Source organism: Centropristis striata, chromosome 16 (assembly GCF_030273125.1).
Source record: "Centropristis striata isolate RG_2023a ecotype Rhode Island chromosome 16, C.striata_1.0, whole genome shotgun sequence".
NCBI lineage: Eukaryota > Metazoa > Chordata > Actinopteri > Perciformes > Serranidae > Centropristis > Centropristis striata.
Window position 1 is genome coordinate 8,572,878 of NC_081532.1, and position 16,448 is coordinate 8,589,325.

Genomic DNA, 16,448 nt, shown 5'->3' on the forward strand with positions numbered 1-16,448 from the left:
TAGTTACTAGAAGCAGATGTTAAGAGTCTACTTAACATTGTTTCCTAATGTCTGCTTTTTACATGTCCTACTTTGCATGATGCTTACTTTTCATCTTGTTTAGCTGTTTGTGTTTTGCTTTTTCCCTGTTGTAATTGTATGTCGTGTGTGTTTTCTGTTGTTGTTGTTGTTGTTGTTGTTGTTGCTGTTTTAATGGCCAATTTAACATCAAACCGAGGGACTAAACTAATATATTTACATAAAACCTTTACAATGAACCAATACATTGCATCCAACCATGCAAAATGCAAAACATGTGGCTTAAATAAATAACAAAGGGAAACATAACTGCATTAGAGTAATGGCTTCTCTCGTTGAAAGAGAATCTACCTTTAGAAAATAAAGTCCCTCTGCTTGACTGACTGAAAATACATGCCAACCCTGCTGAAATGGTCCATCTTGCACAGGCAGTAAAAATAGCCTCGCAGAGAGCAGGATTAGACCCTTGTAATGGAACGTGACCAAGGTCAATGTAGTGTGGCTCAAAGACCTCCAAGAGCCTGCTGGTGACGCAACACTCAGAGAGAGAGAGAGAGGTAAGGCCCAAGGAAACATCTTTATACGCAGAAATAAATACCAGGTCAAAAGGAAAGCTGCATATTAATCAAGTCATGCGATTAATGCATTTTCATTTGTTTTCTCAAATGAACTGAGGCAACTTGCAACAACCTGCATTACATATTTTTGAGGGACTTAAATGTTGTAGTGGTAAGAATAAAACACTTTGGATTGGACCAAAAACAAACAAAACATTCAAAAAAAAATTCTCACTTATATTCTTGCTACCATCATCACAAGATGTTTAAATTTATAGGTGGGTCAGTCAGCAAGACAATCAAGACTTCAACTCCATTCAACTTTAATTGACAAAAGATATGTGCAAAGACTATGTAGTTTTGTTATGGATATGGATTGCAGGCCATACCTATGAAACTATTGCTAGTCGTGAGTCTCTGGGAAATTACTTCCTATTTGATCACTTGCAAAACAAATTAATTGAGCACACCTGAATACTGTCGTGCTTCCTAAAATGAGTCAAGAAGAGAAATACAAAGGCTTCAGTGCTGTTGTCAGTGCTTGCTCTGATTAAGACTTGAATCAAATTTTCTCTTTCAATTCAACTGCCTCTTGCGTGTGTCTACCACAAAGCAAAAGACTACCACACAGTGATTTAAATTCAGAGAGTGCCACATAGTTTCAAAGACCTACTTAGCATTGTAATACAATAGCTGAAGCAACAGCCATGTAAAGGCAAAGACTGGAGACTGAGGAGTATTTCAATAGCTAGGAGTGTTAAAGGGAAGCATAAAAACACAAAACAACTACACAGAATACATTCAAACACTCAAAGAAAAATGAAAAACAAAGCCCCCTGTTTAGTCTGAGTTTACATAATGTTGAGCCCAAAATAAGCATGTACGTGGTATGTTGCTGGACATAAAATAATCACGTGATGCAGTTCTCTTGGTTTCTTTCTGCAAAGCCCCTCAAGATACTTTTCTGAATAGTTTCTACTTGAAAGCAACATGAGGAACGGAGGGCAATTTAAAATGATAATAAACTGGACAGAAGAACATAAACAGAACAATAAGCTACATCGGTCCTTAACCTCCGGTCCACTGACACTGGACAATTCTAATCTTATATTCACAAATATAGGTCAGTGATTATGCTCTGCTTAACACAAGAGTTTACATTATACATAGCAAAGTATTCCCTGTGTGTACAACATTTATGTCAACGCTGATATTCACTCAGCACTGATGCAATATGAAGTGGCTGAATATTTGCTGGTTCAATGACAACTGTCCTTGTAGTCCTGTTTTGTTGAGGAGAGGAACAGACTACTACAGGAGTTACAAGTCAAACGGGAATGTATTGAATCTGAAACTGTAAGTGACAAGCATGTTCATGGCATGTTAAGCTTTTGAGTGCTCTGTGCAATACTATTCAACCCACCCCCCCTCGGCACCATCAGTGCAATAATCCTGCAATATTCCTGTAATGGTCCAGTGGTGTGCCTTAATGTATACTGACATAACATGAATAAAGTCCATACGAAGGCATTCCCACTACACTACATTATAAGAAAAAGGAATGTGGTGCATAGATCTCACAGTAATACAACCAAATGTGAAGAAATGAGTGCACTATATGCTTTTATTGTTTGTATACAACCAGTGTTCCTACTCGATCATAAAGCTATAGAGCACAATGACTGAGTATAGTGGAAATAATGCAGCTGGCAAAATGTTGCAACACCAACATAAAGAGTCAATAACTCACCTTATTTTCTTGGCATTTTTTCCAATAGCTCCTGGTGAGCAATACCTTTTTGCCAGGTGTTCTAGAGAGCAACCCCCAACGAAACCAGTACATTTATAAACAGCTATATTTAAAAGGAAATAAGATAGCAAAATGACCATTTTCAATACCATTGGCATAACAAGGTCTAATAGAAAAGATATCATTTAATTGGATCAGTGCAGCCCCAGTGTCAATAGTAACAAGGAGTTGAAAGGTTGTCCAGGGTGGAGCGTTAGAGGAAACTGAAGCACTCAGAGAGAAAGATTGATGAAGGAAAAGGCAAAAACTCCACACAGAAAGGTCCCAACTGAGCTCAAACATAAGAACTTGTTGCTGTGAAGCAACAACACTAACTAAATGATCACACAAGTAACAGGTTTTAAAGTCCTGATGTGTCATTCCTGTTTAAAAAGCGATAGGCCTGAAGTACAGAAGAAAAACTGATTAAGGTTATCAACTAATTAACATTGTTGTATATTTACATGCCCTCCTCTTCCACACAATGTTGCACCAGTCCTCCTAGTAAAATCTGTGCTGGTGTTTAAAAGCCTACTTTGTTCAGCAAAAACAGTTCTTTTCAGTCTCTATTTTATAGTGACAAAGGCAGAGACAGCTGTCAGCTGCTGCAGAGCCCGTGTTTTGCCCAGTTCTATTCAGATTGGCTTTTCTCCTGTCAAAAGAGGCCTGCTGGTTTTGCTTGTCCCCCGACCCTCTGGCAGAGAAACACAGAGAAATCTTCTGAACAACTAAGATTTGTTCCCCATTCTGAGGATGCTTTTCAAGACGGGCACTGCAATGAGGCCTTCTGGGGATTTGACGCCCATTGTTAAGAAGACAGCTATAAAAGGAATCCTTCCCATCAGGGTCTGTGTGTGATGAACAGCATAATGACAGGGCTAATCATTTGATGTCAATCTAGAAAGCTTGTTATTCATCTTGGTGGCAACTTGCTGAAGTTAACAAATTTAAATTAGGCAAGATTTCTATAGTTTAGACTCAATACTGCCTCGAGAAAGTCTGGCACTTAGTAAAGAATATATAAAGGTTTGTCAACATGAGCATTGCTTCATTTTTTGGTGTGTATGCATTATTATTTTGAAGCTGCAAACAAGTGAAGCAGTCTGCTTAGAACAATTCTGTGTAATTGGTCATTTTTGAAAATATGAATGTGAATGCATTTTGTGCAAGGATTGAAACTACCTTTAAATTAAGAGTGTACACGTGTGATGGCAAGACCTTTACAGCTACACTGGAACCTCATCTGGCTGTGAAATGTTTGTGTCTTTGGGTTCTACCTTTGGGAAAAGCAATTTCACGGCTCTTGACATTGTCTTTGTCATTTTTGTTTTATGTTGGATTTTGCTTTTCTATGTTGCCCTTGTGTTGTCCATTTTGTGGAAATCCCTTATACACTCTCAGTGAAACGTGTTTTGTTGTCAGTGTTTAGATCATTTACAGCTCAACCAGCTTTCATCGAATTACTTTTTTTCTCTTCCGCAGTCACTAATAGGTCCTGTGGGTTTGTCCGAACTAGTCATACATGGCACAGAGTACTCAGAAAAGCACATTGCTCATTGACTGGAGTACCCAACTCAAACTGAGAGCCAGAGGCCTTGTGGGATTACAGATCAAAACTACTGCAATTCCTGAACTGCGAAGAGAAGGACACACTATGCTGATGTTTGACATGTACACAAACAAGTTCGACGTGATCATATATAGACATTTATGCCTCGCACCCACTGGAGGGGAAATCAATCCATCGCTCTGCATTGACTTTGAATTGAACTATGGTGCCTCCTTGTCAATTCCCTCTGCTAGCAAAGATCAGGACAAAGGCGATATGCTCCTGTGTGGCGGGATGCACTACCAACAGGAAAAAGAACACATAACTTTTTTTTTTTTAACCCATTGACGCCTAAAACGCCTGTAAAACCTCTGGGCGATTTTAAAATAAGCCCCTAAAACCTGAAGTTTTTCTGGAAATTCAACAGAAGTGTCAACACTTCTACTAAATAATAGATTTTTCAGCCTCTGTAGCAGATAGAAATGAAATTCAAAAAGTATTTGAGAACTTATACAAATACTACAAAACGACATATCAGTTTTCCAGGCTTTAATGGGTTAAACTGATGAACATTTAACTAGTGTTGTCGTGGAATATGTATAATTCAGAAAGTTATGCAGCATTATGTTTGCAACTGCCTTCGCTAACATTAATAATTGCTAAAATAATAATTTGACATGCTTAAATGTAATGTTTTTAGATAGATACAGGCATTTTGTTGGCTTTTGAGGTCTTGGTTGCATATTGTGGCAGCAGTAGTGGAGTATAATGAGTAGTACTCTATCTCTATTGCAGCTGCCACTAAGGCATGTGTAGAGTGTACTGTGTTCAAGATTTTTTAAATGTTCCTCATACTTCTGGTTCATAGGTAACTGTCAGTGTTTTACAGTCATTTCTGTGTTGTATGAAAACCAAACTTGTGGAAGTATTGTGGAAATGTGTGTGTGCTAATACAACACTGACTGATGTAGACTGTAGCTATGCCCTCACTGGTTGAGCACTATTCTCCTCCCCTTCTATCTATTTTGCAGGTGCATTTTTTCCCTCTATAGGAGAATGATAATGGATACAGTGAGGCCATGCTCCACTGCTGACACAGCATGGTTGAGAAAGGTCTGGATATGCAAGGCTGATGCATACTTTTAACTCAATCTCCACTTACATCTTTGTTACACTTTGTTTTTTTTGCCAATAAGAACAGAAAAATAATCATATTATTATTACTTACAAAAATCTCATACAGTTTTTAAGTGTCAGCATTAAAATTATACTCTTATTCTGAAATTGGTCTGGCTCTGAACAAATTTAGGCAAAGAAGTACGGCCGGTAGAGCCAGACTTAGCCTGAAGCTGCTGCATGCTATTCCTGGTTAGAAAATGGGCTATAGTGGCCTACATACCTGCATTCTGCAACTGTTTAATGGACTAAAACTAAAGGCCAAACTGCTCCAACAAGCTGTTATCACACACAGCCAACAAATCTCACCTTTTTAAATCAACTCTTTCCTGATGTGCTGCTCCAAATCAAATTCATATTAACATACCTAATTAATTAAATGATCAGGCATGTCTTCATAATGTGAGGAGGATCAACTGGGCCAAATTTAATGAGCCAAAAAAGTTGGCCTATTTCCTACTGAAATCCAGCCAGATGACATAATACTCAAAATCTTAACCAAACAGTGTATGGCTGGAGAACCAAAGATGAACATTAGTTATTTGTTAGTGACGGTCATTTGTGCTTTGTAAAGACTGTCAAAAAACTAGCAGAGCATACATGTAGCTGCTTCTGACCCACTACTATTAAATCTTGGGAGGTAACATATTTCCTAGGTTTTGCCCTGTGAATGACCTCAAAACTCAAGTTTGACTGTGCTGACTCCAGAGCTGGTGATGCTTTTAAGTCTAAAGAATGAAATCAACTTTTCTGGGTAAAACTAACTGTGCCAGCATTGGCTGTAACCTACAAAAAGGTTGGAAGTGAGTCACAAAGTGCCTTTGCACTTAGTAGTTTACAGCCTCTGAATCTTTCATGAACAGTATGGGCATGTTGTTGTAAAACTGGCCAGAATCATTCAGTACTGTTGGTACAGTGCAACTATTTTATAGCTATAATGTTACCACAAAGAGGTAAATAATCTTTTCCAATTAGATTGTTATTGTTAATGATTGAGAGTGCACCAAACAATAGGATAGCTTATTAAAGCCACTCTATTAAAGAAGGCTCTATTATAAGTTATGAAAGAAAGTTCAGCTCAATCACACTGGAAAGCTGCACCTCACCTGGCCCCCAGTCCCTCTAACCACATTCATTTATTGTTGATGAGCAGCGTTTTAAGTTTGTATCTGCTGACAAAATACAAAACCAAGGCGAGTATGAATGTGCATTAATAGAAGAAGGTCTCTCTTGGCTGAGCACCACTACTGCAAACAGAAAGTGTGCCTTAGGTCTGTTAGTGTAGATTCTGGGGTTGTGTCCAACCACGCTGCTTAGCAGGGACACATTCTGACAGGATGTTACAATAAAGCTAAAACAGATCCACCAGTGTGCCATGTATAGACTGGTGGTAACCATCAGTTTTCTGTGATATAATCAAATCCAGAATCCATCAATCACGCCTTCGCCTGATAGCGACAGATTGTTGAAAATAAGCCAAATGCCAGCTTTTCATCTGGCTGGCCTCGTACCATTCGCTGAGTGTATTATGGACTCAGTAGATTTGGTCAAAGCCAAAGCTGAATAACTAACCTCTGCAATTACATTAACTAACAGTCTCTGCAGTCCACAAACACAGTTGCCAGATCAAAGAAGATCCCCAGAAATAAAATGGCATGTTGTCAGTAGATGTAACATCTGTCATAATGGCAGACTGATCCACTGTCCCACTGACCTCTGGCCCAGGGTTCACTGTTGTTCCTTGGTTAAGTGTTAACTGTAAAGTATAGGGCTTATGTTTTTCACTAGCATGGTGCACACACACACGCACACACAATCACAATCACAATGCATGCAACACACAAGTCTAAAGATTAGGCACAATTGATGTTTTGGGTGTTGCTCAGGGACACTTGGTCATGTATATTAAACGACCAACCTTACAACTAACAGACAACACCCTCTATTGCATCAGCCTCCTGTTTTGAAGTCAGTCAAAGTGAAACAGCTTCTTTCATCACTCACTTTGCCATCAACATTTAACAATCAAACAGCAGGAGACTAATCCATGACGAGAGAGGCAGAGTTACTGTAATCACACAATCAACAGTCGCCTCAATAAACCAAAATGCAAAGCAGCCACAGGGCGTCTCAAAATTTGTACAAGTAATTTATCTTCCTCTTACTCAGTATGCTATCACAATTGTGCTCACCATGTAAACATCCTGTGAATAATGACGCTATTGATTAGGACAAAACATTTTGCATTTTTTATGCTTAAATGATTTGCCAATGTCAAAAACAGCCTATTTTGAAAGTAAAATTTTCATAATTTCATAAAAAGCTATGTATAGAATCAAAAGGTAATCTCTCTCAAACACCTCGTATGACTCACTAGAAGTGTGTTGCAGTGTCTGTATCTTTCTCTTGTTTTTGTTGTATCTGGGAAATTTTCGGGTGTCAGCCTTTGGGCATTAAGGTGCGGAAATAGTGGACAAAGCACTAAAAAGAAGAGGAGAAATGCCAAGCGAACAAAGTACATCCAAAACAACTTTAATTGAGCTTGGGAGGAGGGGCCAAATTTAAATTTTTTGTCAACAGTGAGTGACAATTGCTGCATAGCATCCCTTCAGGAGGTTGTTTTTTTTTTTTTGCATGTTTCTGTTTAAATCATTTTTTATATAAAAAAAACAACTATAATAGCAACACCATTCGTTCTGTTTGGAGCAGAAAGCTATGGCTTCTGCCTTTTCACAATATCATGTTGGTGCTGCTGCATGCTCTGCAAAACTGTATTAATAAACTGCAATGGCGTCAGAGTTTTTGTGCCGGAGAGAGGAGCAGAGAAGCAAGTTGATAGGAATGTAACAGAGATTGAGAGAAAATGTCAAAATTATGGTTAATTAATTGACATAACCTTTTATCTTAGGTTGTACAGATTTTCGGGATGTGAAGCATTTGAAGATAGTCCAAGAAATGCCATCACAGTAAGGTACTGGGGAAATATTTCTAATGCAGATGAAACTATCAAAAACACCATGGCTCCGTGCTTATAAAAACTAAATCTACAAAAAACTAAATAGTTAGTAGTTTATAGTTTAAAGTGATCCATGAAATGACATCACAATAAGCAAACATAACAATGTAGCCACTAGCAAATCATGTCTGCTGCAGAATTCAAATGATTAGAAAAAAAAAAACTTAAATAAAACTGCAAATGCCACAAGTTCACGACCATTATCTGCATGTATGGGGGCAGTATGTACACCAAAAAGTAAAGAAATACTTTTGGAGTGGAGTGATTGTCATTTAGTCTATTATATTAAATATATAGAATATAATGTAAATCTAATCCACTGAGCACCAACTCACACAGCAAAAGACTTTAGCCCATCAAAACCCCAAATAAATTACGAGTTCTTACATCTTTACATGAATAAAAAATGAGTGATGAGATAAACTTGGGCCCTATCAAAGAAAAAGTGAAATTCAACAGCACTACTCTGAATTTCAGTCGACCTTTGCCGGAGAAACCAGAGCATACTTTGAGCAATAAAGAAGAATCACTGGACATCAGCACCATCAGAGAAATTGGTCACACTCTTCATCACAAGCATAACAAAGTAAGCGTATTAAATTCCAGGAGACAGCGTTTGAACAGCCAACATTTAGGATCAGCTTATTGTAAAAATAGAAAAGGGAAAAAAAAGGAAATTGCCTACCTTACAGGTGTATGGCGCTTCTCCCAGGTTGATTCCATCTTTTGCGAGTTTATCCCTCAACAGTACCTTGAGCTTCAGTTTGGGATAAGTCACAAAGTCTTTACAATCTGTAAATCGGAGGTTATGGTTTCCAGGACAGGAGGCCTCGTGTATTCCTGTGGTGCGTGACTTTGACCTCAGAGTCCTTAAGTCATCTTCTCTGCTTGAATGTAAAGAGTGGTTGCGAGTGGAAGGATCCAGAGGCTCTAAGGTGAAATAGTAGCCAGCTGCTTTCCTTTGGTCCTCATCTTTTAGATTGTGGACTGCTGTTAGCAGCCTGTGTCTGTGGTACTGAATTTGGACACCTATGGCATCAAGGTCTGGCTCCCCAATCTGCTTACAAACTTCCAAATCATCATAACCATTGTCAATGAAGGCCTCCACATACTGGGCCAGATTCAGCTTTGAAAGCCACTCAAGGACGAGGTTTGGCCCTTGGCTCATTTTAAAGCAGCTTACAAGAAGGCCAACCTTAAGTGCACATCATCCTCTCCATTCACACAGGTGAAAAGGTTTCTTTGAGCAAAGGCAACTCTGGTCCATCCAAAAGTTCACTTCTCCAAATCAAACACATGTATTAGTTCTGGCCAGAGCAATGGAAAACACTGATGATACATAACTGGAGACAGCAGAGTGGCTGTATGTTAGAAAGACCTTGAACTTCAACATTTAACATTTCCAACCCTGGCTCTATGATGAAGCTTCTTGAGCAAAAACAGTGAAGACTCTCAGGCTCTGTTGCTGACCCTGACCTTTGACATGTCTAGAAGGCGTGTAAGTTAGCACATGTTAAATCTCCATACATGAAGAAGACAGGCTTGTTTTTAGGCTAAAGGAGTCCGTTTTTGACCGTTAAACACATCTTAACGGTTAGTTGGTGACGTAAGTTAGCAAATAAACGTTCTTAGTTAACTTACTTACTTTCTGTCGTCGGCTGAATCGTAAAGTTAGCGGGTGAGAAAAGCCTTTAACCCTCTGATTTTACTTGGCCGAATATAATCCAAAAAAAAAAAAAAAAATCTGGCATGGAGTTTCAAACCAGAACTTTAGAGGGAAGCTGATAGCTGAAGGCTCAATGCTGCTTCATTTTTATGTCTTCACGTTATGAAGAAGTAATGTGCAGGTGGTTTCATGGACTCCAGAGGGTTAGCCGAGTTGACCACATTTCTGTGAAGTTATCCTCCGACACAGACGGGAAAGAAGCCAGTTGGCGTCTTCTCAGGCTGCATCCATCCTCTTTGTCTCACTCATCCCAGCGGTTACAGGGCGAGACGCTCCGCTCCGTCAAACATTCACACGGAGCAAAAAAATCAAACGGTTGACGCTGAAGGTAGAGCGATATTAACTACCTCAAACCCGCTATTAGAAAATTAAACATACAAACGTGTCTGTTCCTCTTCGGGGTGCACTTGTTGTGGCTGACTTTGTGCCCCTTAGCTTGCACCGTAGTCAACTTGTCCCCTGTCCCTCCGCTCCATCCGCCGGTTCAGACAGAGTGAGGGAGACGCTCAGCCTCGCTTCAGTCCCTGCGGTGGTTTTTACCCCGCTGGATGGCGGGAGTTCCGCGAGCACTGTCGCCACCTGCAGGGGATTCTGGGAAATGTAGGACTCGTGATTAAGTATAATTAAATGAAATAATAATTTAATTAAACAATAAAATAGATACATATAAACACAATTTAAAATGTTTAAAACATTACTAAATGCAATGAGGCAAGATGGACACTGTACTACTGGTTATGGGAATTTGTGGTAAGATAAAAATAATATAATGGACTTTTAAGAAATTACCACTGGATCCTACTTTTTATTTATTCTTGGTACTCTATATATCCTACCGACCCACACTTATTAATCTAGATTTTTAAACATTACAAGCTCAATGTTGGTTTTTTTTGTTGTAAAAAATGATAGTGGGATAAGAATTACAATGTGGTTTACAGAAATGAAAGGAACAAGCTCTGTGGGAGTAGGTTGGTATTATGTTTATTATTTGTAAAACACCCCTTATTGTATGTATTTTATTTTATTATTTTTACTTTTTTATAGGTGTGTAGCTGAGGGGCACGAGGTGATGGGAGGGGTGAAAACAGGGTGAAAATTGTTTGCAGTGTTTTATATAGATGTTACTTTACAATCTGATCTGATTTGCAAACCGAAAACCAATTATTATATTCATAACAAAACAACTTAAATATGAACAAAAAAACACCCAAAAAATTATACCTGTAATATTTGGGGGAATTTGTACACAGTATACACAAAGTTTCTGCATTTTTCAGCACTTCAATGGTGCTAAATAGATAAACTCTAAATTTTATGCAGAATTTCAAAAATAATTTCCCACAAAATTGATCTAGACATACATATTTATAGCATTACTCGCCCTGCAGGCATACAGTTATGAAGATCTGCTTTTTGTGACCCACATACTTTAAATATACTTCAACAAAACTTTAAGTTGACCTCGTTAATACCGCTGAGACAATTTCAATCATCCAGTCATTGTTGTTTTTTTTAACCTTTTTGTCTTTGTTTCTGGTTTTAATTAATGTGGCAAAAGTAATTTAAAATTAAGTTCTGTGGGTTGGAACAGTCCAGTAGTTGCACAGCATAACTACATAAGTGGAATACATTAGTATTGGGAAGAAAGGGCCAGATATTGGCACTAAAGTAACAGTGACCCAAACACCAACATTGACTTTTACAGCTTATGGTATACTAGTGTGTGGGTGGATCTGTAATTAAAATAATTTGAGAAAACCTGAAAATAAAATAAAATACTACAAGCTACAATACAGGATGTAGACAACAAATGTATATTTTTTGAGTGTGTCTGCAAAGATATTGTCTGAAAATGTTGGACTATGTAAAAAACAAATGACACTTAGTTCAGATGCATGATCTTTTCACTCACAAAAATGATATAGGTAAATCTAATTGTGCACATTTGTGGTAGAAATCAGGCTGTCACTCAGAATGATCAATTAACGTCTGATTTGTGGAGAGACAAATAATTTCCAGATAAGGATCATGAAAGCATTCATTTCTAAATGAAGTCAGTGAGCAACATGAAACAGAAAACACAAGACAAAACATGTTATGATTGGTTTTACATTTATTTTCCATTGCACAATAATATCTATATATACTGTATCTACAGTCTAAATTGTTTGTGGCAGCAGATTAAGTCAGACATCCATGTGAAATTTATTTTAATAAAACTGTACAAAAATTGCCTACTATGAGAAAATACTGCAACTCCACAGATATTCATCCCAGAAGACAGACAGATGGATGGAAGTATGGCGACTGAGAAACCCTTGAGCTCTCCTGCACGGTGCTGCGAGCCTCGCTCCCATTTCTATGCGTTTCTACGGTGCAGGGAAAGCAAGAGTTTTCATGAAGCAAACAGTAACATAAACGGATGTACCAATAAAATAAATATAATCTCTCACACTTATACAATTGGCATGATCAAATGAAAACGGGACACCTTCAGATGTGTGATGAGAACTTCAGTTTTGTTCAACATGGTGGTAAATACAAATGCCAGAACAGACAATCTCTAAGAGGGATAATACATGGTTGTTTCAAGTTTGTAAACACTTAATATCATGCATCCTTCAATGTGCAATAAGAGACCATTTAGACCATATATGTTGCAAACTGAAGCACTTTAAAGTCGAGGCCACACTTTGTAGAAAGACTCAGCGGCCCACCAAGAGGAGATGACCCTCCTGCAGTAGCAAAGCTTGAATCCGAGATGAGCATGTTCAATATATAACCAGAAAATGTTTATTGTCGCGTCTGGATGATGGATAATTATGCACAACCATTGTTCGGACATTAACGTGAGTTATTCTATCCCAAAAAATTACATTAAAGGTATTCATTTTTAATAGATTATTGAAATTAAAAGTATATATATATTTGTTTTCAAATATATAAATATATCATAGAATCATTAACCTGACATTGAAAACAAATCTGAGAGTGAAGCAATCAGCATTATTGGCAAATGACATAGATAAGCATAGGTACTGTCATGTTTTGGTCCTTTCAAAAAAAATAAGAAAACGGGACACGAAAAAAAAGAAACACATTAAAAAACATACTAACAAAATTAGTACAAAAAATAGTGCAAAACCCACATAACCGCTCTCTCAGGTGGGTTTACCTCAGCAGGACACAGTAGATTAAAATCAGCTAGCTAAAAGTGAAGGGTTTTATTCCAAAATGCTGCATATCCATCTTTGATAAAAATGTTTTTGGTGTGATTGATAACTCAACACCTCCTACAGTAAGTATACAGGATGTAATACTCAAAAATCTAAAAGAACTAAAAACAAAACAGTTTTACTTCATGCTTGCAACCATTTTCCATGAGTCAGTGTTGCATGATTTCATTTTGGAATTAAACTCTTCAAATTCACTTTGCCTGTCTTCTGAACACGTACAGCAGTTTGGGTAATGAGGGTGGCATGCCCATAAGAAGAAGCTAAAGCCAATCTACTCCCCCCCTCCTACTCACAGCAGACTTCTTATCCTCCATTGTATCCAGACTGACTCTTAACCATTCGGGAAAAAAATCAAGACAACTCTGTGAAATTAAGCAACTCTTTGGTGTCAGAAAAGAACATGGCCGCAAGCGTAGAGTATGTCACGTTGCCTGAACCTGCACTGTCAGATTTGTGTCCAGCTGTCCCGTTATTTACAACATTTGGCAGCAATCTGGACTGACAAAGTCTTGTCTCTCTTTTCAAAATAAAAGACCGACAGATAATGCTCCTACATTGACACAAATAGCAGCATCTCCTTGCACCTCATGAAAAAGAAGTCTAATTACAATAGAATTCTAGTTAACCACATTGAAAAACACTGTCAAGCAAAAACAAAAACCTCAAAAGACCTATTGTAATACACTGTATCTATGTAGTATTATAAATATTAGCGCCCATACACATATTCCTGAATATATGTATGTTCACACACACACAGACATACACATAGGTAGAGGTTAGAATATATGCGTCATGAGGCAAAGGCAGAAGAGAAAGTGAATGGTTCAGAGAGAGATGACCAATGGCACTGCGTGGAACACTCTTGGTCATTTCTACTACAAATACAAAGACAGCATTACCATTTCCATTGTGCTGTAAGAGACACATGCTTTTTTCCCTACACATTGAGAAAACGAGACAAAAAATGAAAGAATGCCATAAAGAAATTTGAATAATTATGTATAGATAGAATCTTTATCACAAAAAAATTAAAATTGTAACCAAAATATACATTTATGCTAATCATATTCAGGACAATCTTCGTCTTGCCCTTCTACACAGTGTCCTTCTCATACGTGACGTAGCTACAGCTCCTTGAAAGCCAGAAGACCTCAAGGGGATTCTCCAGTGTATCAACTCTTCATTTTTCTGATAGATTAATGTAAACTCTTCATCAGGGGTAAACATTTTGAGCACATTTTTTGCGCATTTAATTGACCAAAGCAAAAAAAAAACAATGCCCGACATACAAACTTATTTCAGTTCCTATCTATTATACTGTTCCAATAAATAATCTAATTTAAAAATAAAACCAAAGCAACTCTCAGAAAACACGCCATTTGTCCTTCTTGCCTAAAACAACTTGGTTGGAAAATGCTGTAAAAAGGAATGGTCGGTGATGAACTAGTGTACTACCAGCCCTTATTCGGTGAGAGGCAACAGATTCATCATCTCCCTGTCTAGTTTTTACGGTTCTAAGTGCTTAAAAAGGCCCTTTCTGGATGAACAAATGACAAAAAGAGACCAACAAAAAGGACAAGAGGTCAAACTCTAAAAAATAATTTAAAGCAGAAAAACAAACAGACACAAGTCCTTCATTGATTCAATCATTCCTATAGAAACTTACATCTTCATTGACTTGATTAGATTTAAAGGACAAGGGGTCATCAGACTTTTCTCCTCATTTAAGTCCACTGTGTTTGGCAGACACCATAAAGGGTAAAGAAAGGACAAAAGAATTGCAATCAGGCCACCACATGTACATGTTTTGCAGAATTGTCTTTCAGAACAAAACAGCAGGGTGTGTATATATTTATATATATATATATGAGATATATATGAGTGCATGACTGATGGATATGAAAGGTCACCTCTCTCCTGTTCTGCAGGCTGATGTTACGAGAACATCCCCGCTCTCGGGTGAAATGGAAAGAGAGACTCCTAACAGCTTCTCTTCTTCCATTTCTTTCCATTCTCATTACGTTGGGTCGGCCAGTGTCTACTCCGCGCCAGTCCTCCGGTGACTGAGGTAATGCAGAGTGTATGATTTTGTGCTGAGAATAAAAGCATGAGTCTGTTGAGCAGAACCCCCCGCGGAGAGAAATAGAGAAGAGAAGAAGAGCGACCCGCAGCTCCAAAGAGATACTGGTGTGCGTGATTACAGAGTCCGATGCTCCCCACGCTGCCATCAGAGCTGGTACCACTTCTTATCTTTGTACTTCAGCATCATCTGAAGGGAGAGAAGGGCGAAAATGAGTCAGAAGTAAAACAGAAAAACAATATTTATATTTCAGTGCCCAAAGAAATGACAAGTGCGTACATCATGAGCGTGTTTGGAAAAGGACTCTGCGCTGGCCATCATGGCTGCCGTTCTGTCCTCCAGCTCGCCCAGTTTCTGCCCCCTCTCGTCCAGAGCTATCCGGGCTCGGGCCAGATCTCCCACAACGCCAGACGCTGCACCCTTCATGCCCTCCATGCCCCCTGGGCCAGGGATGTGCTGAGCCAGGCTACGGGAGGCCTTACCAGCAACCGTTTCACCAACTAGCAAAGACAAAAAGAGAAATAGATTAAAGGTGGTCACACATTCTGTGTTTGAAGTCAAATCAAAAGGTGGTGAAGGAAACTGCCCTGTAATGGAAAAGTCACCAAAAATATCTCTAACTCGTGGCTTTGGTCAGCCGCTGACATTAAAAATGATCAGAATTATACAAAATATACAATGTATGATGAAAGAGAATCCTGATTTGATAGTCAGCCAGTGTGTACTCACAGAGGTCCTCCCTGTCCAGAGACTGCGCTCCTCCTCCAAACAGGCCTTTGAAGAAACCTCTGTTTGGAGCCTCTGGCGTCTCCACAGGGGTAAACAACTCACTGAGCATCTCCTGAGGAACACATAAACACCAGCACATCTATTTAAATCTGTACGACCTGTAGAAATATAGACTCACCTGTAAAGTAGCTCACATTTTATATATAGCATGCCATTTCAGGTGACGATACGGGACATAAAAGTATGTAATACACATGCAGATTGGCGGTGGTGCTTAGTTTGTTTTCAAATAAGTATCTAGGTGTATACCTGAATAATAAGTTGGACTGGTCCCTTAACACAGACGCTCTCTACAAAAAGCTTGTTCTTAAGGAAGCTCAGATCTCTAGACATCTGTAGTAAGATGCTGCAGATGTTTTATCAGTCTGTGGTGGTAGTGTGTTGTTTTATGCTGCAGTCTGCTGGGGAGGCAGCATAAAAGAAAGAGCTGGTTCTGTGGTTGGAGCCAGGTTGGACACACTGGAGGAGGTGGTGGAGAGATGACCTGTCAACATGTTCGAGGCCAT

At 38.6% G+C, this 16,448-nt stretch overlaps 2 protein-coding genes across 6 annotated transcripts in view; both read right to left on the reverse strand.

Moving 5' to 3' along the window:
- Positions 1–10,272, reverse strand: part of sash1b (SAM and SH3 domain containing 1b) — a 52,378-nt gene extending 42,106 nt beyond the window's left edge. Inside the window, exon 1 of the mRNA XM_059353063.1 lies at positions 8,791–10,272. Coding sequence (XP_059209046.1) covers positions 8,791–9,273 — 483 coding nt within the window. The 5' untranslated portion in view covers positions 9,274–10,272. The remainder of the gene's footprint in view (positions 1–8,790) is intronic.
- A 1,657-nt stretch (positions 10,273–11,929) lies between these two features.
- The window catches only part of stxbp5b (syntaxin binding protein 5b (tomosyn)), a 38,782-nt gene continuing 34,263 nt past the window's right edge, over positions 11,930–16,448 (reverse strand). For all 5 annotated transcript variants that reach the window (XM_059352841.1, XM_059352840.1, XM_059352839.1 and 2 more), the window contains 3 exons: positions 15,883–15,994; positions 15,433–15,653; positions 11,930–15,342 (listed from right to left, as the gene is read on the reverse strand). In XM_059352841.1, the coding sequence (XP_059208824.1) occupies positions 15,301–15,342; positions 15,433–15,653; positions 15,883–15,994 (375 nt within the window). In that variant the 3' untranslated portion in view covers positions 11,930–15,300. The remainder of the gene's footprint in view (positions 15,343–15,432; positions 15,654–15,882; positions 15,995–16,448) is intronic.